This window comes from Mixophyes fleayi, chromosome 2, assembly GCF_038048845.1.
Source record: "Mixophyes fleayi isolate aMixFle1 chromosome 2, aMixFle1.hap1, whole genome shotgun sequence".
In the NCBI taxonomy this organism is placed as follows: Eukaryota; Metazoa; Chordata; class Amphibia; order Anura; family Limnodynastidae; genus Mixophyes; species Mixophyes fleayi.
The window spans coordinates 306,129,908-306,152,470 of NC_134403.1; the positions used below are offsets into that span (position 1 = coordinate 306,129,908).

General features: G+C 36.4%; 1 protein-coding gene across 1 annotated transcript in view; it reads right to left on the reverse strand.

Moving 5' to 3' along the window:
• The window catches only part of IL1RAPL1 (interleukin 1 receptor accessory protein like 1), a 1,105,500-nt gene that overhangs the window by 418,926 nt on the left and 664,011 nt on the right, over positions 1–22,563 (reverse strand). Inside the window, exon 5 of the mRNA XM_075196513.1 lies at positions 18,319–18,472. Coding sequence (XP_075052614.1) covers positions 18,319–18,472 — 154 coding nt within the window. The remainder of the gene's footprint in view (positions 1–18,318; positions 18,473–22,563) is intronic.

The window sequence follows — 22,563 nt, forward strand, 5'->3', positions numbered from 1 at the left end:
CTGCCTGAGTGCGAACTGAGTCGGATTCTTGGTGAAAACTGCTTTTTGTGCTGATGAGTTGGACTTGAGTCCGACTCTACATGAGGCCCTATTATGTTAATTCTGTTTTTAAAGACATGACACATGTCTGCCTTGAACAAACACATATGAATATTCTTCTAAAAATCATATAGTATTATTCATATCACTACAGACAGTATTCTAGAAGACTCTTGGCACAAAATCTAGTATCTTCTTTTCTAGATTAAGGAAGGAGCATCATACACTTATGGGTAAAATTACTAAGGGGCGATTTTTTGCTGTTTTGCAAACCGCCACACATGGCCAGCGGTTATCAGCTCCAAACTGCAGGATGTACTATTCTGTGGTTGGAAGGGTGAAAATTCAAACCACTGGTGATGTGTGGCAGTTTGAAAATGATAATTTTGATCAGAATGAAATAACCATCATTGTCCCAGCTTTATTTATAAACTATAATTTGTGTAACAAGCAAATTAACAGACACAGTACAGATTCCATGAAATGGCAAAGTAAAAGTGGAACTTGCATCACATCTCTGCAAAATGTTCGATTCTACAGCAAAGCTGAATTTGCGCAAAATTGCACCATATTATTACTCACACAAACACACAAACTTATTTTACTGAATATTTAACATGTTTACCCTGGTTTACATGCATTAGGACACTCTCCTAAATGTTTGTGATGTAATGTAACTTTAGCTATCCCGAGATGAGGAGATAGTTTCAAGTGTGGGAGGGGGCGTGGTGGCGCAGTTGCTTCAACATAGTAGCCCCCACCACTGACACGATTTGTGTCATTGAGCAACAGGGGTGAGGCTTAATGACACAGATTGCTTCATTTAGGCGAGTGCCTGCTCTTCTGAGAGTCTGTGAGGACTTGTGAGCCTCCCAGACATTATGGGAGAGAAGGCAAATGTGGGTTAAACCCTATTAAAATGTAATTTTTAACAGAATCGCAGTGAAATGTCAGAGTAACTCTAAACTACGCATTTTGCTTATGTTTTAGATGTGAAAATGTAAATTGTGTAGTTTATTGTGTCTTAAAACATGTTAAAGAGTAAATAGCTAGATATTATTATTTGTATTATTATTATTATTATTATTATTATTATTATTACATATTATAATTTATGTATGTTCTTGTCATTTTAATATTAAAAACCAATTCTGCATTACAATAATATCTTCCAAGTCTCATCTTAGGGCAGAAAACATGTTCTTCACCAGGTTCTACCTCATTTACAATCATCATGAGAGACAGGATGTTGACACGACCCTCAACAAAGATAAACACATAACATCAAGTAATATTCTGACAACAATCTGGCAAGTAGAGAAGATTTTAAAAAAACAAGGACATGTCTGGAACCTGACACAAAAACCATGGAGAAAAGTATGGTCCAAAATTAATCATTTGCTTTATTTTTGACAGTTCTTTTTAGGCTCATATTTTGCTGAGGACATTGTCATTCATTCTCATAGCAACATTATACTGAGTATTATCATTACATTTGTAGCTTCAAATTGAAAAGGGGCAACCTGTGATGCATTAAGCACTATGATATGACAGATTAAGGATCACCAACCATCAGTATATCTTGCGAGCTCTGGGACTCTTTTTATCTTTAAAGATGGATATTTCCTCAAGCCATGAACGTGATAAAATGCACAATGCATCTTAAAACAGTTATCTCTAGGCCGACACAATTTTATTTTATATTTGAACTGGAAAAATAAAATGAAACAAACAACAGATAAAAACTTAAACTTACAATAAATACATAAAAAAATTGTTTTGTTATATATAATTATATATACATATATATATATATATATATATATATATATATATATATATATATATATATATATATGTGTGTGTGCTTATATCTAGTTAGTACTTGATTCTGTTATTACATTAAATTATAGAAAATTAGCTAAATACGTTCATACGGATAGATTAATTGTTGTTGATATTTTAACTATATTGAAGTTTACTTATTCTTTACTTGAAAATTGCAGCTGTTCTGCAAAAATAATGGCCTGGGCAAAAGTTTTCTCTAAGGTGATTTATATATATATATATATATATATATATGTATACCACACCGAGTTCCACTCCTGTCCCCTAAGACCAGGAAACTGAGGTTACAGTGGGCAAAGGCTCACCAAAACTGGCTATGAAGATTGGAAAAACGTCACCTGGTCTGACAAATATCAATATCTGCTGCTACATGCAGAGGTGGCATAAACAAATTGAATACATAGATGTATCCTGTTCAAATAAAATATATAAGAATGCCCTACCGCGCTCCACAGACCACTGCTGCAGAGATATTGTACCATAGACACCACACTAGAGTCAAGAAATTATGACATATACAAAAAGTCAATAATTCTACGCTGAGGTTCCACAGAAAACATATAAAATAAATATATAAAAAATGGATAATACTTAAATTCAAACGTGGTGATATTCTCAAAGCCTCTTGTTGCTTTCTTTCCAGTTTGGTAACATTAATTTAATTAATATATATTTATTTTATGTGTTTTTTGTGGAACCTCAGCGCAGAATTATTGACCTTTTGTATATGCTATAGATGTATCCTGCCTTGTGTCAATGGTGCTGATTGGTGGTAGTAGTGTAATGTAGTGGGGAATGTTTTCTTGGTACACATTAGGCCTTATAATACCAACTGAGCATTGTTTAACACAGTCTATCTAAGTATTGTTGCTGACCATTTGCGTCCCTTTAGGGCCACACTCTACCCATCTTCTAATGGTTACTTCCCGGCAAGAGAATGTGTCATGTCACAAAGCACGTCATGTCATCTCAAGCATGTTTCATGAACATGACAATAAAATCAGTATAATCCAATGACATCCACAGTCACCAGATTTCAATCCAATAGAGAATTTTGGTATGTGGCGGAATAGGATATTTGCAGCATGAATTTGCAACTAGCAAATCTTTAGCAGCCGTGTGATGCTATCATGTCAACATGAACTAGGATCTCTAAAGAATCCATGCCACAAAGTATACAGGCGGTTCTGCGGGCAAAGAGAGGGTCCTACCCAGTACTATAAAGGAGTACCTAACTCAGTGGCCACTTTATTAGGTACTTCTTTCTAGTACTGGGAAGGACCCTCTCTTTGGGGGTATCTCACAATGTATGTATGCAAATGATGACAGGTGCAGTTGGAATTCTATACACAATTTCATATTCAGTGAACGTGTGATATGTGATGATATCAGCACTCTTAGAGACAGACTCTCAATCGTGCAATTGTCTCAAACCATATAGCTCTTTCTTTGCCCTTGTAGTGGTGAGCTAATCATTGGCTCCACCTACTTAATAATCCCTGCCTTGTGGTACAGTGGGGTCAAGGTCAACTGCCCTTAAGCTATGCAAAATGTCACATCATTCAAAGGCAGGCACTGCAAATATTTTAAACAGTTTCTTTATTATGCCTCTGAGGAAGTGCCATAGCAGGCATGAAACTGGTTAGCCTTTTAGCTGACCTGCAAAGCCATTTTTTCCATTGATAGCTTTTTGCAACCAAAGCTAATAAATAAATTGCTTCAACATATGAAGACTAACAGCAGCTTCTTTCGATCGGTGTGAGCGCAGTCCCTTCCTTTATATATTTCACATTACAAGAGAGACCATAGTTTGAAATTGGAGGGAGGTAGACTGAAAGGTAATATAAGGAAATAGAGAAAGGATGATAGATCAATGGAACATTATCTTCTAGCAGTGGTGCTAGGGACATGTACAGTAAAATAAATTAAAATATATGGGACGTGCACAAGGCTATTGTTAATGTAATCTCAGTCTCCAATAAAAAATACAAAATATAATAAATAATAAATAACTAAAACACACAAACTAATCTAGAAAACACAATGGGCTTACTAGATAAAACAATTTCTTCTTTTCTGCCATCAAATTTTACGTTTCACCTAAAAACGCTTGTGCTATAAATTTATATAAACCACTAAGCTGTTTACATTTCAGAAGATAATTTACATTTCAGCTCTACAAATACTAAATATTGAATTATAAACTAGGCACTGGCATATGGATTTGTTCCTGTGTAGTGATTTAAATCCTCCTTTTTAGAAGAGATCATGTGATGCCACTGTAACTAATGCACATTTTGCAATTTAGATAAGGCTTTAAACCCAATGTCATAGCAAGAGGGAAATTGATCCCAGTGGCTGAGTTGGTGGCATATTTCAGATAGAATAGATACTGATCGTACTAAGGGTACTAAGAGAAATGTCATGAAAATAGTAAAAAGCTGGAAAATATGTTTCCATAGATAAAAGGCCAACAGTATTAATACCTGGCATCAGCCAATTTTAATGAGAAAGGGCAGTAGTCTAACAACGGGAAAGGGCAAACAACACAGTAAAATTGATAGCTGTTCTGGTATTGAAAAATAAGCATTTGGTATAGCTGGTAAATTATGATTGCATTTTTTTTTATACTTACTATATTTCTTTATTACACCTTTTTGTTTTGCTTATATGACTACTATTCTAACTAGTAGAATTGTGTTAAGTTGAATTTAATGAACACGTTGGGCCTGATTCCTTAATGCACGCAATGTGCTTGTTTATAATCGCACGGAATTAGGGCATATGCACGCCGGGATTTCAACAAGGAGCTGATGACTTCGGGTGTAGCTCTGCTCAGCTTCTACTACACAAGACATTGCAGGATACGTCCAATATCTATGTGAAATATAAATTGGCAAAAGGACGCACAGTGAAAAAAATAATAATGTCACCTGGTAATAATATAGGCAATAATGATAAAACAGTTAAAAAAAAGTGTTTAAATATAATTTTGTATGCCATGAAATGCATGTATTAGGATGTTCTTAATATCTACTGACCATAAAATATATATGTTTATATATATATATATTATACAAGTTAACCCGTGCATTATACTCATGCATTCTAGTCAAATCAAGCTACTTAAGGTCTTAAAAAGGTTCTTGTCATGCATTTGGGCCTAGCCCAGGCCTCCTCAGGGGAAGAGCGTTACTTCCCGACGTAAGCGCCCTTTTTAATGTGTGTTCATGAGGTAAAATTACCTCACGAAAATGAGTTTGAGCCCTCAACTTGTAAATTTAGCCTTTACTACCCCTCCCACGGGGGGAAGGGGGGATGATGGAAGTTAACTGACTTCACTATTTTAATTTTTATATTAGATAATGCTAAGAATTTAGTAGGTCAGTGTATAACTCCGCCCAGCAGGTGGCGCTGCAGCTTGTTCTTTTTTTTTCCACACACAGACTAACACATGCCGCTAGGCTTATATATATTAGATATATGTTTTTTAAATATATTTTCCTGATTGCACACATGTTATAGCATGCATTTGCAACTGTCAGCACTAGTAGTCAGGAGTTAGACTATCCCTGTAGCTGTAGCAAGAGGTACAACAGAAAAACAAATATCTTTGAGATGCCAGAAGCTTGAATTGGACGTGGTTGCGTGCGCTCCAGTTTGGCACGCGCTTACTGTACATTGACTACAGGCAAACGCCCCTTCCCCGCTCTGTTCTCTCCCAGCAATCATAAGCTGTAGTAAGTGTCCTTTGCATACACAAATTAATTTAATGTTGCTCTGTTTATTGTGAATGATCCGGTTCTGGGTATGCACAGATCAAATTTGCGGATTATACGCAAAAAAGTCGAAGTTTGCGTTCCTTAATGAATCAGGTCCGTTTTGCTATTTACTACACAAATGCTTGCATTATTTATCTATAAAACCATTTTTTAAAACAAATCAACAGTGCCTCCCATTCAAAACATTAAACCGTTTGAACTTAAAAGCTTAAAAGATTTATTTATACTAGATATTGCTAGGAAAGTTGCATGTTTGGTTAACTATTCATCAATGCTGTTGGTGAGTTATAAACAATTTCAGAGCAAGATGAATATAAACATTAATTACTCTGTATGTGCACCTCACTATTTACATGTTCAAACTTAAATTATACATACAATAGGCACACAGTATATGTAGAATGCTATGCGGAAGTCTCTGTTCAATAGATATCCCCCCCACAAAATGTAGACCAGGGTAATCACTCAGACAAAATATTAATCTGTCTTAATATTATGCACACCTAAATATTGTGGTTCACGTAAGTACTAAAAAATATATAAATATAAATGCATATATATCTATATCTATATATATCGATATCTATCTATCTATCTATCTATATATAGATATGTGTGTGTGTATGTGAGTGCACTTATATGAACCAGTTTGAGAATATTCTGGCTAACAAGTAAGGAAATATTCCCTTTATGGTGTCCATTTAACTAAAGACAATGCGGAAAAAATGTTTTCAATGTAAGGTAGTTTATATTTTATGTTTGCATACAAAGCACAAGTAGGTGGAATCAGAAATATACTAAACCAGGATCTTTATTTTTTTTTTCCTCTTGTAAATGACCCCAAATGTGGATAAACCAAGTTTGCAAAAAATGCTTTATGTTGTCAAAATTGATATGTATGTGGAAAATATGTCTGGAACACTTGCGCTATTTTTTCGAAATTGGCTGTCAGCATTTTCAATTCGGTTGATGTAGTGGCAGGGACACAAATTTCAAAAATGTTCCATGCTTCTCTGTGCCCCAGCACAAAGGAACTTATAAGGCTTTATGTTAATCCTCTGTACTGGCTATGAACAATGACAGATGAACAGGTGAATTTGGAAAGTGAAAGGAAACAATTAAACTGTACTAAATGGTGACCTGTGCAAACAGATTTTCTATCACCATAATAGATATCTTATTAAAAAACATACATTCATCTAGAGATGACCGAATGTGGGTGAATTTTTCACACAGAATTAATTTCACAGTAGAATAAGAAGTTTTGCAGAGGTGCAAATTTCCTGCAATACAATCTTGGTCCACTTCTCTGTACGGAATTTCACACTGCATTTGTAAATTGCATTTTGTATCTAGAGCTGGGACGAAGACGGTCAATTAATTCTGCTGCGGGTTGGGGTAGGACGGGAAATTTGGGCGGAACAAGTAATATATCTAGAATTCTTTCTCGTAAGTGTGAAATATTCCGCAGCCAAATGCTGAAGGAGGCAAATTGTTCACACACCACTTTAGATAATTTTGGTCATCTGTGCATTCATCCCTTATTATTTGCATAAGAAAAATGCAAAATGAAAATATTCATTACACAGTGTGAAGGGATATCCGTAATGATACTCCCATCAGAACATGAAAAACTGTGCACTTCTACAGACACCGCCATTTTCAACTTCTAATTTCGTATTTTTGCCATTAAATTGGGTACATTGGCTCAATAATAGCATGATATCACAAAGCATAAATTGTGCATTACAGGTATATTTAATAATTAGAGAAAATCCCTATATGAGGGGAAAACACATGTTTTTGCTTGAGATTCGGCTTCCTCCTATCATTCAAACCATCCCTGACAGAGATAGTTAAAGCCGGATATTGCCGGATATCACTTTGGCTGGTTCTTTGTAGTAAAAGCTTGCCCATGGAAAGCATGAGGAACCAATTTAACAAGTACAGTAGCGGTACATTTACGTCTCAGGATGGTGATAGCAGAAGTAAATGATAGGAAAATACTTTGTTTAATAAATGCGTTTTTTTAAAAAATCTATTGTTCATATATTTGATTCATTTTTTTTCTTTTGTTAATGCAACTGGAAACTCAAGTCAGGACCTCTAGTTCCACTGCACATACGTGAAATGGCAAAGCAGATGCAAGGAAGACTGGTTGGCAAAGTGGTAGAGTTCTTTTAACGTTGACAGCCAGTATCATCTGGCTGTTGCCTTTGTGATATTTTCTAAGTAAATCGTGGCAATAAGCAGCCATAGTAAACCTGCTTTGTAGTCATGTAATAGTAAATAGACTGCTTTGGCACACAGTTTTGCAGTTTTCAAAATTACCCTGGGTGTCTGACAATCATTATCTAAGTGTGATTATATTATATTTTTAAATTATAACATGTCTGCATGAAATATACATCTGCATGTTGGGGATGTCTATGAAACTGGAGGAGGCAGAAAAAAACACCACTATAACCCCTCTGTTTTCACCAGTTTATTTTTATGTAAGTGGTGCTATTTTATTGAATATGGTATTAATATACCTCCATTGTAAGGACAGTTTGCCCATACTTTCTGTCCCTTGTATTGGATTTGGTATTTTGGTGGATTTATGCAATAAAACATTATCATAATAAAGCTGCACTGAAAGGATGCTGAGGATGGGGTTGTAACTCTTGAAGATGAAGATTATCTTTATCTTGGAACACATGCCCATGACCGAAGGAAGATTATAGTGCCAGGGTAAAGGATGGCAATTAATTATGTCGGATTCATGACAGCTGTTATATATAAAACATGATAATTCTGCCAAAACAAACAAAGGTCTTTTATTATAAACATTTGTATGTGTTATATTAAATTGAAAGCTCATTAACTTACTGTAACTATAAAACATCCTATTTAGATTTTTTTTCGTCAGTAGATACAGCAACGTTCCTAAGAAGTGCAGTACATTTTGGATGTATATTGACTTTAAAAATAAAGCTTATTTTTATGAAATGCCAGAACCACTCAGCATAAATTATTCCATAACTTCATCTCCTCCTGTCAGCCTTTTACATCATGCCAGCATAAGCCTCGCAGAAGTGCATTAGTTTGTGGCACATGCTCTTATGGCGTGTGGAAATAATCTCACGCTGAGTGAAAGCTTATGACAGTGTCATAATGTTTGCAGGCTGTCCCTCGTGGTTTTAATAGCAGAATTCTTCAGAGCTTGATTTTCTCACTGTAGGAAGCCCTTACAGCCCGCTGTTAGGTAGCCATTGAATATGTATGTTTATATAGCATCAATGAAGTACATTAGAATAAAAGAAATTGAGATACTGTTTTATTAGTTAAATCATGGCAGTATCAGTTTGGCATTACACTAAAATAAGACATGACTGTGCCAAAAGCATGTCTATTATCCTCTGCCTCTGATACCACTCTGAATAAAATATAAGCATGTTATTAGCAAGTATCAAGGGGCCTTCTGTGCAAGGTCATATGACAAGGTCATATGACAAGGTCATATGACAAGGTAATATACAGTATTATGATCTGAAAGAGGGAAATGTCTCTGCATCCTAGTGCCCCATCACAGTAGTTACATCATACTTGCCAACATTGAGATTTTGACCTCTGGGAGGGGGGCGTGGTGGGAGGGTGGGAGGGGGCGGGGCATGGCAAGTTGAGTTGTTTTTGGCCCTCCTACAACGAAAGCGACAGGGGGTGGTGCCAAAATGATGCCATTCACCACAAATCACATCAGTGAGGCTCCCATTCTGCCCACTTCACTAGGAAGTGAGCAGGATGCGGGAGATTTGCCTGATCTCCCAGGAGTCTGGGAGACCTACCTGGAATTCAAGAGTCTCCAGGACAAGTATGGGTTACATGATTCAGTAATGTTAGCCTGTGTTTTCCACAAGGTTTATGCATCTGTGTGGAATACATAGCTAAAGATTCTTCCATTTTGGATTGTATTGGAGCAGAGATGATAGCATATTCGTTCATTTTTAGTTTCTACACTGAATCAGCTGCCAAATCAGTTTACGAAAATCGCAATGAAATTTTGGAACTACATTGTCCTTTTAAAAAGTTTTTTTTTACAACTAATTGTATTCAAAAAAAGTAAAAAATGACAAGTAATTGAACAAATTCATGCTACCAATTATTTTATACCCTTTAAGAATATTTATAAACATATTTTTTGTTTGAACCATTATTAGGAGATGTGCAAATTAAAAAGCTGAAAATGTAACTACTGTACTATTAAAATTGTAAATCTTCCCATGAGTCAAATCACTGTGGAAAATATTTTTGCAATGATAATCCATGCTGGCCATAGTCAAAGATGAAGTGAAGAGATGTTGCTTTGTTGTTTTTGTTATTGTTTATTTTTTTTTCTTTGCCAACATTTGATTTTTTTTTTATAATTGCCTCTCATGTCCCAACAAAGCACAGCTGCTGAACTAGGTGGTTCATCTTTCGCAAAAAACACAACATACCTCATATTACAGTGATTGTTCATACCAAATTAAATATGGCTAGCATGCTACTTGCTGCATCCCAAACAATATGCTGCCATTTAAAGACAACTTAGGAGGCATTGACTCCCTATGCATATTAATTTGGGTGCAGTGTAGAAACCAGAATCAGAGCCTGGTATGTAGTCTCCTAGGTTAAAAAAAACATGTACAACATTTTTATTGGTGATTCACACAAAGGTTCACAGACATTGGTGTCACAGCAAGCCTAAATGGTACCTGCTTTATACACTAATGGGGGAGGCATAGGCAAACCGAGAGGGGGGGGGGGGGTTCCTAGTGCCCGGAAACCCCCCTCCAAGCCTGGGGCACTGTATACTTGAGGTGGCTGGACCCTGCTCCCGTTTCACACGGCTCTGCTTGAAAATGGACAGCTACGTGCACCATTGTCCATGTATACTATGGGGATAAGAAGAGTTGGAGAGCAGCCAAGCACTATCTTAAATTATAGCGATGCCTCCATACATGCTGGTCAAGCCCACTGGTGGCATGTCAATCCCCCTCTACAAATCCTGCGTTTGCCCCTGGGAGCGGGCTACTAAACATTTGTTAAAGTGATCAATATCGCTATACATCACAGATAGACATCAATATTTTTTTCTCCCAATTATCTAATTCACTAAACAGTGATTTTTAGCAATCTATGCAAATTTAAATATGACAAGTTCACCAGTGATATTTAAAAATATCAGATATTTTATCATTCAATTTATTTCAATGATGCCCCCCCTGTTTAAACAAATGGGTCCATTAAAATGAATGGGAATAGCTCCATCTACTGAGTTTTTCATTACTAGCTTATTATAGAATAGGCTGACATTTGTCAAGTGAATTCAAAATTATCCTAGATTTTTTGTGTGCAAATTTTTCCATGTGCCTGGTGACCCCTGCAGTGTTAATTGTTTCTTTTATCAAATCAATATAGATTCAAAAGTCTTTAATTGAGGGTTAATCGACATTAATGCTACATGATATTGAGCATAATCATAGTGTTAACAAATGGATTGACCACTTATTTAGAGATTTTGAACCCCTATTGATGTGCTGAAATCAGCAATGCTGCTGAGAAACCTGTCGTCATTGAAAAAAAAAATGCAGGATCATTTGGAATTTACCAGACGACTGTAAGAGCTTTCAAATGTCTATTCTATAATCAGCACTTTCAATACATCCATTCATTTCAATAGAGTAATTAGAGCACCTGGGAAAACACCATTGACATTTAAGGGTCTATTCACTTTAATCTTTATATATACTAGAAAGGAAAGGAAAAGGAGATAATTTACCATGGTCCAATTTCTAGAACAGCACCCATCCACCAGGGAAAGATGCAGAATCCCACATAAGAAGACCAGAATAAGGAGTCACTTACTTTGTAATTCCTACAAGAGATAAAAGCTTTTTTTCTGTCTTGAGCTAATCGCAAGTGTCTGAAACCAGTGTAAACATTTTTGGTGACTTGCAATATTGATTTAATAAATGAAGATTTCCTTTATTCACCTGGTCTATTTTGCAATATATGGTTAATTTTTTCCAGCAGTTTATAGGTCTGTTTCCCTTTAATAAATTTCGTGATTAGGAAATTGACCTGTAAAATCACAAAAATAGTGATTTGCATCACTATTTCTAAAAATCAATGCAGGAGACCCGTAAAACTGTTCTATGTGGCTTTTGTTGTTTCTGAAGGAGAAATTAAGAATATTCACTTAATTTTGTAATACATTTAAAAAAATTATAGTACCAGATCACAAACTATTTATTGTGCATTTCATTTATAAATATTGCCTACAATTCTTATAAATGTTGAATGCACAGTTAGCTGTGCACCAATATTCATAAATGTACCCCTTTATATGATGTGGTTGTGTAATGCAACTACATCATACTTGCCAACTACTCCCGCATTTTGCGTGAGTATTCTGGACTCCCGGTAGAGTGTGGCATTCTCCCGGATCTGCCCACTTCCTAGTGAAGTTGGCAGAATTGGGTCCAAAATGCTGCGATTCACCGGGAATTTTCGGAGCCCCACACCGTGCACGCCCACCTTCCCCGGCAGGCTCCCGGATCATACTTGCCATAAGTTGGCAAGTATGAACTACATCAGATTTAAGGCATTTGACCTCTACCGTGAAAGAGAAAACTGATCATGTCCTCAAAGAACAGTATTACTTTTTGCATGTTAACAAAATGAAAGTTCTCTTTTTAATGTGCTGTTTTTATCTACTGAGTTGCTAGGTAAAAAGGGAATGGTAGCATTCTATTCCTAGATTCATACCAATATCACACTGCAAAGATTGAGTTCATTTCTCTAAGGAAAATGCTGTAGCAGAAATCATAGTAAAAGTGAACAGTGCAACTTTCTGTACATCCAAACTTCACAAGCAGTATTAAAACTTGGCTTCATTACAATAACCCCAACTTAAAATAAAAATGTAGTAGTTTTGAGTGGGGTTAGGTCAATTATCTTTCATCCCACTGGGATTAATGTAAATATCAAAGGGAGGGGACTTGACAAAGCTTCTAGGATTTATCAAAATACTCACCCTAAGAGAGAATATCTCCTATGCAAACTGTTACAGCCACTGGACGGCCCGCCCAGACAAAGGACTAAGAGAGAGTTGAGTACATTTTTCTTATTTTATTTTTTTATTTTATCTTACCTAACATCAGTTATCCTTTTCGCTTCTTTAAACAACTGAGATATATTTGTAGTAAATACTCTCAGTTTATATTTTTGTACACAAAAAAAGTTTCTCTATTATTCTATTATCTGTGTCCTAAAATACAGTATGTTCTTTTTTCAAGATCTATTTTTCTTCATGCGTTATGGAATTATAATTACTTTCAAAATGTTTGTCTCTAGTTTGAAAAATCCTCTATAAACAGAATACTCAACAAAACAGATTACACGAGAAAAAAAGATTAAAGATTGTATAAAAACTGTACAAGAACTAGTTGCTATGGAAACATTAAGAGTGGAACAATGTTTGATTTTTTTTTATAAACAGAATGTGTATACCAGTACAGCTACTCATAAACAAGTAATTATATAAATAAATATATATATATATATATATATATATATATATATATATATATATATATATGCATATATATAAAATGCTGTTTTCATTTCCATGTGAAAACACATTTGTCATATGAAGCATGTGCATACAATTATGGGGGGAACAGATCTAAATAATCTTCACATTATTTACAATTTCGGAAGTATACCTCTAGGTCCTTATTTATTATGCATCGAAAACAGAGATTTTCCATCACCGCTTTTCAACAGTGGAAAATCAGTAATTACAATTCGCTACGAAAATATCACCAGATCACCTGAATGATTCTCAGATGCCCAGCGAAACAGGCTGGCAGTGCTAAATGTAGAATTACCACTTTGCTTGTTTAGTCTTAGGTGCATCTGCGTATGAGTGACTCTGATTGCCAGCCCAAGCATGCACAGTGTAACTGAGAGCCCTGAATTTAATGAATTGACTGGCATTCCAATTAGCTCTATTTATATAAATAAGATTTTCTATGAATCTCCTTTGCTATCACCATCTTGAAATGGCATTCACCAGAGAAACCCATAAGTCTCTTCACCAGTGGGGGCTACTACTAGCGATTGCACAGTGGTATCCCTTGGTAGATAGGGAGGCTGGGCTTTTCTCTATGTAATAAATACTTAGGGAGATTGAGTTTTTCTTTATGTAATAATTAGATAGATAGGGAGATTGGGTTTGTCTGTTCTCTTTTCTCGGGTGTAATGACAAGAGATTTATAGGCTTCAGTGAAAAACCTTACCTCCATTCATCTCTCTTGTATCGTAGTATTATCAAACAGTAGAGAGCCTACAATAAGTATACCATTTTATGACACTTTAGACACAGTGGCATAACTACGGCCAGAACAGCCCGTGCTTTCAAGGCCCCCTTTAAAGCACTCTGAGGGGTAGATTTACTAAACGGCGGGTTTGGAAAAGTGGAGATGTTGCCTATAGCAACCAATCAGATTCTAGCTTTCATTTTGTAGAATGCACTAAATAAATTATAGCTAGAATCTGATTGGTTGCTATAGGCAACATCTCCACTTTTTCAAAACCACCGTTTAGTAAATATACCCCTGAGTGTGCATATACGGCACATGACCAGTGAAGTCCTTCTGGGTCACCACATAGCTAAAGCACATACGTCATGAGGTGACATGTCGTCTCATAATATTACGCGTCCTACAATATTAACCAATCATTCAATTCTCGCATTCTCATTTTTGTCAGTGTAGTTCATTCTAAAAGCAAAAGGCACACTTGGTTTTAGTTTCATATACAAATCTTAGCAATGATCCCATTTCAGTGCCTAACTGCCTGCAGAATCTATTCAATAGCTGAGCATTCACAAAATGGCATTACCTAAGAACATTGCAATTAGGCATTCGATCAAAGTGCAAAATAATATTTCCCTCTGTTCTACAACGATATGCCTTTTTGATTTTCTGATGACAATTCGTTTTTCTCTTCACAGATGGTAGCATTGGAACATGAGTAAAATATCTATTATGGGAACATATACCATAGCAAACTGGATTATAAATATCTAGAGGATTTATGACTGTCCTTGCCTAAATGCATATATCATTTGCTGAACACCATAACTGACAGCAAGCTGATAGGAATCAAATAAAAATGAACTGCATATGTTAGCACCAGCATATTAAAATGAGCTGAAAAATATATATTGATGTGTACCATTTTGTCTAATCACTACACAATAATTAGATAGACCTAGCTGCAACATGAATTAATTTAATATACTGGAAAAAAATATGAGCTGATACTAAAATGGATATCTTTTAGACTATGATTGATTTCTAGAATTTATTTTACAATCCAAAGCAATTGCAGTAATCTGACAGGTGGGTATTACCCACCATTATCAAAGGATCTTCGTTTATTAGTGCAACATTGAAAAATAAATATAACTGCTAGAGCGAGTTTAACCAGTGGCAACTTTCATTTTTCTATGTGCTTTATTTCGGTTAGTGATGGATTTGTGGAAATGCTAAAATGTTCTGTGCAGCAAATTGTGAGCTTAGGATGTATTTCAGCTTGTCATAAATAAACTGCTGTCACTGAGGAAAAAAAAGAGTTATTTCTGCAGTGACATCTTAAAATGTTAACACTGCTGATGTCTACTTTTGTGAAGAGCACACAAACACACAAAGCTCGAAAGTATAATTTTAGGGTAGGAGCATAGACCCACAAATTCTCTGTTGCTTAATGCATTTTTTATCTCTTGCCCTGTATTACTTGCTTTTATACTTCCAGTGTCCCTTGATCTTTATTTCTCTTTATAAGTTTCTCTGTTTTCCCAGACTTTGGTCTAATTCCCTATACACCGCAGCCTGGACTTTATATTCTTGTTTCTTTGTATTTTTATCCAACTCTCCAAGGGTTGTTTACAAAAACAGCGGACACACAACTCATAAGGTTTGTGCTTTTGACAGCTGTGTGCCTGCATACACATTTTCTGTTCAGTGCCTGAGTCGCTCAGGCGGCTCAAACAATGATTTGGCGGAATTGCTGTACGACATTGCTAGCTGTTGTCACTTCAAAGCCCTGCCTACTATCATTTTTTGATCATTTAATTAAATTGTTTTCAATTTTTCTGATATACTGCTTGTTTGGGACTTATTTATATGTTAAATGTTAAATAGATATTGGGAATGTTTTTATTTCATGTGTCACTTTTCTGCATTTTAATGTTTTTAATTATTTTGGCCTTTATGTGCCATTAAATGTGCCTTTTCATAAAAAGTGCATAACTGAAAGTAGAGTATTGGTTGATACCTGGACAATTGCACCTCAGAAATCAATTTGTTTTGAGCAACTTAAAACATCCCACCATCACCTACTAAACGAGGAAAGCCTCCCTAAATGCATAGTCTCCATTCCTTGAAGCTGAATGAAATATATTGTCACACAATGTGAAATGTTGTATTTGCATCCGGGAGCAATATGAGGTGCATAACTGTGGATAGATACGATTGAGCAAGAATTGTTATGATCCACCCACCTCCTTCCATCAGAAGGAGCAAACTTATGCATTCCTGAATTCACCTCCACTGACGTGCTACGCCATGTACAATCTCACTGAAAGAGGTGCATAAATTCATAAAAGTGGAAGTAAAACTGTTTACATTGTGCAGCTTTATAAATGACTGGCATTTATCTTGTCCTTAACTCCATTGCTTTAACTCTTCTCAACTATTCTCAATCTACTTCTATTCCTTCCCTCCTTATATTTTACTAAATGGTGTCTTTTGCTGTAGTTATCTGGGACTGTCTCCAAATCAGGCTCAGAGGACTTTTTTCCACCATAAATTCATAACAGTAAGTTACAACAAGACACCTAATAATAAGGATTGCATCCCCAACTACCTTTCCTTACTCTCTAATTCCTTTACCTTGATCTGCTCTCTGTATTTCTAAATACTACCCGTTCTCTAGGACTGCTAACACATCCCTTTAATTAGGCACATGCAAATCATAAAGGTTATATGGCTAATTAAAATCATGTATGAATAAAAATTATTCCAATCAGTAAACAAACTTGTATCATTTATTCGTGCCAGAAATTAAAAGGATGCGCTGATAATCCTACCTAAATGTGGCTCCATTGCTTGAACTTTCACTTCCAGCCTTCACCTATTCCTCCATGATACAAAGCTCTATGCTGCGTTTGTTCCATAAAAATTGCCCTTATCATGCAGCCCTGGTGTTCCTGCATCACTGCTCTTTGCTCAAGTCTTATACTATTTAATTTAAGATTTGCTCATAGATTGCATTAGAGTAACAAATATCCATCTATTAAATGGTATGCTAAATTAATACCTCTACACCTAAGCATGGCCCATTTGCAGGTGCATAGTTGAAGGAAGAAGTCATTCCTTATCCTCACCAGCAAACAATGCCTAGAGATTCATATGTATTTTGCCTTACACATTGTCCCCAAACGTTCATCTGCAGGTATAAATGTGGCTTGTTCTAGAAAAGTTGTATCACACTTGTACATAATAAAGCTGTTATTGTATAGCCAATTCTGAAGTTAGACATTATACAATTGTTTTCAAACAATACAAGTGATAAAAAACACTCAATAAAGAGATAAAAGAATTATGGTACTTAATAGAAACACTCCGTACTGGTCTTTCATTTTCGAAAGTACGATAGGTTACATGTCCATGGCAAAGTCACAAGATATTTTATAGTTCGAGTTTTATGTAACCAATGAACACAGTGAAGAAGCAATGTTGTTCTCAGAAGTTACATCTGAATATCATCCTACCCAATAAACAGACAGTTGTTGTACATGTAATACAAAATCAGCTGAACAACACAGGGAAAGCCTGGAAATTAACTGAATCCTGAAATCTATCTAACAACATGGCTGCAAATGTTGAACAAAAAAAGAATCAACCACTTATTTTCATTGTTCAACATTGGAAAAGGTATTTGCTGATTGATTGCTGAGACTGAGCAAAATATTTGCACCTGCTTGTAATGTTAGTAAATATAATTATAACAATGCCATTATAAAATTTAATATTAATTATAAGATTAAAATAATGTAAGATTGTTGAAAGAATAGGACTTTGGTCATGTATTGGTTTATTGCCTGCTCTGTGGGGACTCCAGAAGATATATTGTCTTCATAAAGGGAGGCCAAGACCTGCTGCATAGACTGCAGCCTAGCTATGTGGCCTGACTGTTCCCTTGTCATGCCATTGCTTTAGCTTGCCAACATTCTGACATATGGGATTCCCAGCATGGCTACTATAAGCACTGGGGATTTCATGTGTCATAATGTCAGTGTGCATAAGCGGTGTAATGATGCAGCATCAGTACAAAACTGGAATTAGCCTTTAATGAATGCACAATGAATAATATTTGTGGTTTTCGTGTTATTAGTCAATTAATGTGCTATAACTTATGAAGCTGACCATTTACTGCAATGAATTCCGAGCCATTAGCTACTGTAATATACAGTAACCTTTTCAGACTGAACTAAAGATATCCTTGTCTGAAACTTTCACATTGATCAAAAGGAATGAAAATGAATACTAAATACCTGTGACTGTCAATTCGGTGGTTCTTCTCACTAAAAAACTTCCATACTTCAGCTCACAGGTATAATTCCCTATGTCGTCTTCTCTAACTTCCCTGATAACTAGAGTGTCCCTTTTCAAAATTATACTGGGCCTCCATGTCTTTGCTTTGCATTCCTGTTAAAACAAAAAAGAAAATATTATGAAGATGATCATTATTATTAATATTATTGCACTGCATTTGTTCAGCAACTGAAATAATACAATGACTGAAATTCTGTAAAAAAAATGTTTATATTAGTATATTTTAAAAGACCTATATACTCCCATTGTGTTAAATATCATATGGAAAGAAGAGCAGGGAGAGCAATTTGAGCCACGGTGAGGGAGGCATCTGATCGGTCATTGGCCATTGGCAAAAATTACGTTCAACCTTCTACAGCTTACAGCCAATCAGATGGCTCCATATCTGAAACTCTCCCCCTGTCTGTGAGAGTTGATTGCATATTTTCACCCTCAAATTTAACCAAATTATAATAATGTTTAATTTTATGTTTGAAGCATTTAGACATAATAATAGAGAACATTTAAATAAGTTTGTTATTCTGTCAGTTCTGAGCTTGTTAGACAAAAGTAATGAATCTCTCAAATTCTTTATAATTCTTAATGAAAATATGAGATCCTCTGATTTGTGACATATTTATAAAATGTACTGTAAGAAATGTGCCATTCTCTCTCACATGATTAAACTAATAAATTTTAATCAAGCTTCAATTGAGCCTAACAAATTATCTACACAATAAGGCATTAAATAACCAAAATGAAGCTACAATTTGCTTTGAATCATCTTGAATGAGACATTCAACTAACTTATAAATTATTAGTAAGTTCTACAAACTGGTCCTAGGTCTGAATAATAATAATTTGTTTATCTTTAATTTCCTTTAATGCATGAGTCACTTCAGTATACATGATTAATATTCAAAAGGTGATGTCACAGCTGTGTCATCATAACTAATTATTCCTGATAACATTGTGATACTTCTACTTTTTGCTAATTGTAACTAATAATGTGCAGGATACTATCAGAGTATAAATCTCAGTCCTATAGATTTATTTAAAAAAAGTATCAATTTAATTTTTGATAGGGCTATAAAGTTGTATGTTTTTATTTCTCTACTTTTACTTAGTTTCTTTTTACTTATTACATTCAGTTTTTTAGATTATTATTTTTATCATGGGGAGGTCCTGTTTTTATGGGTCTCCACTTTGCCAGCTTATGTACTCCCTGTACAATGGATGTAAAATAGCTGCTTATATTATATCCAATTTACATGGATCTTATAGTGATAGCAGGCAGGATAGACTTGATACAGGTCTCTCCTGCACAGCTCTAAGACTTTACTCTGCTGACGACTGCAGTGATGTCAAAGAATGGCCTGTTCAAATGAACACTTTACTTTGAATACTGTGTGCTGTTATTAGTGAAACGGTTCCTGACACCCTCTCAGAATCACCTGGTTCTCATTGACAGCTGGGACTAGCGGTGCCATTGCACCCATCAGCATTTTCTGCCTGTTATCTTAGAATTGTAGGTCAGAATAAAGAGGCTACTAAATTAATGTTTTAGGCCAGTAGGTGTATTTAATAAAAAAATTTAGTTTGAAGGTAAGAGTTTATGTGTAGCTTGTAGTATGGAGTCAGCAGATTTTATGAGAATGCTTGTATAATTCTTACACTGTTATAAACTTATGTGAAGATCATTCCTTTGAAGGGCAAGAAAGCTTAGCCTGGAATTAATTCACTTATGTGGGAAGTTATAACATACTGTGCTGCTTACTCACTAGTTTAATTATCTACGGCTGTGATGTGTATGAATGGACTCATGCTGTGGTAACAGAGGAGAGACTGCAAATAATGATACTTATATAAACAATGACACTTATTTGCTTTGGACTCATGAATGGACTCATGCTGTGATAACATAGAGAAGAGACTACAAATAATGATACTTATATAAACAATGACACTTATTTGCTTGGGACTCATGCATGTCCTCATACAACATACTTTATCTTTTGCTTGTTTGCCATATAAAATGCATTGCACCCTCTAGAGCAGGCCAGACCAACCTGTGGCTCTCCAGGTGTTGTGAAACTACAAGCCCCAGTATGCTTTGCCAGTAGATAACTAGACGATAGCTGTCAAGGTATGCTGGGATGAGTTTGACAACACTTGGAGAGCACAGGGTGGCCAGGCCTGCTTTAGCGGAAAATAGAGAACTTATCATTTTCCCCCCTTCTCCATTGCGAATTTATCTCCTTTTCCTTTTCCAACATTGGCAGTTAAATGCCACTCTGACAGAAAACAGGAAGTTTGCTCTTAGAGGATTATTGATATTGAATTTTGAGTGATTGGAATATATATCTTCAACAAATTGTATATGGGTGTTCTAACAAATTACTTAACTTTTTTTTCCTTCCAAATGTATATTTTTTTAATGTTTTCCTTTTTAATCAGAAATATTTGTAAATATTTGTAAATCGATCCAAATTAATGATCCAATCTCACAAATTATTGCTATTATTTCTATTATTATTATTATTATTATTATTATTTATATGGCGCCACAAAGTTTCCGCAGCGCCTTACAACTGCAAATTAGAATGCGAACAGTGGATCATACAGGGTACAACAAAACAGAACGAGACGAGTAAAACCAAAACTCCAATAGCTCCAAGCACAGCAAGTACAATGGCTTAAGAGAAGAGGAATGGAGCTGAGACAGAAGGGAAGTGGGCCCTGCTCATAACAGTTTACATGCTAAAGGGAGGGGAAAGCAGGCACGAGAGGAGTCAGTAGAGGGTATGAAGTATAAGAGGAGAGTGAACAGGAAAGAGGGAGAAGGATAAGAATGATGGAGAAGGCTAGGTGGATGGCTGGTAGAGGAATAGATGGGTTTTGAGTGCCCGTTTGAAAGAGCTCAGATTAGGGGATATATGGATGGAGCGAGGGAGGTTGTTCCAATGGAGGGGGCAGCGTGGGAGAAATCTTGAATTCTGGCATGGGATGAGGTGATCAGTGAAGAGGAGAGGTGACAGTCATTGGCCGAGTGCAGAGTATGGGCAGGAGTGTGAATGGAAAGGAGGTTAGAGATGTAAGAGGGAGTGGAGTGGCAGAGGGCCTTATAGGTGAGGGTGAGGAGTTTAAAGAGGATTCTGTAGGGGAAATGGAGCCAGTGAAAGGCAAGGCAGAGAGGGGATGCAGAGAAGGAGTGGCGCGAAAGAAAGATAAGTCTCGCAGCAGCATTTAGAATAGAGCAAAGAGGGGTGAGAAGGGAGTGGGGGAGGCCGGTGAGGAGAAGGTTACAATAATCAAGAAGGTAAATAATAAATGCATGGATAATGGATTTGGTGGCATGCTGAGAAAGAAAAGGCCAGATGCGGGCATTATTCCGTAGTTGGAAGTGACAGGATTAGGCCAGGGTTTGAATGTGGGGGGCAAAAGAAAGGGAAGAGTCGAGGGTGACACCCAGGCAGCAGAGTTGAGGAACAGGAGGGATGATTGTGTTATTAACGGTGATGAAGAGATCAAGGTGGGGTGAGGATTTAGAAGGAGGGAAAACAATAAGTTCAGTTTTAGCAATGTTGAGTTTGAAAAACCGTAAAGACATCCTGGAGGAGATGGCAGAAAGGCAGTCTGAAATGCGAGAGAGGATGGGAGAGGAAGGTATGGAGAAGAGATGTAAAGATGAATGTCACCAGTGTAAGGGTGAAACTGGAGGCCAAAGGAGGAGATGAGATCACCCAGGGAGGTAGTGTACAGTGAGAAGAAAAGAGGGCTGAGAACAGAGCCCTGAGGGACTCTACAACTGGAAGGGTGGAGGGGAGTGAGGAAGAATCAAGGGTGGAGACCGAGAAGGAGCACTTGGCAAGGTAAGAGGTATACCATGTGAAGACAGTATGAGACAGGCCGAGGGAAAGTAGGGTCTGCAGAAGGAGGGGGCATCCACGGTGTTGAAGGCTGCAGAGAGGTCCAAGAGAATGAGCAGGGAGAAGTGACCCCTGGATTTGGCTGAGAGGAGGTCATTATTAACTTTGGCTAGGGTGGTTTCAGTGAAGTGGAGAGGGCAGAATCCAGATTGGAGGGGGTCAAGAAGGGAATAATCCGATCAATGATAAGGCGGTCGCATACAATCCGCTCTTGTAGTTTGGAAACATAGGAAAGAAGTGATATTGGGCGGTAGATAGTATGAGCAGTGGGGTCAA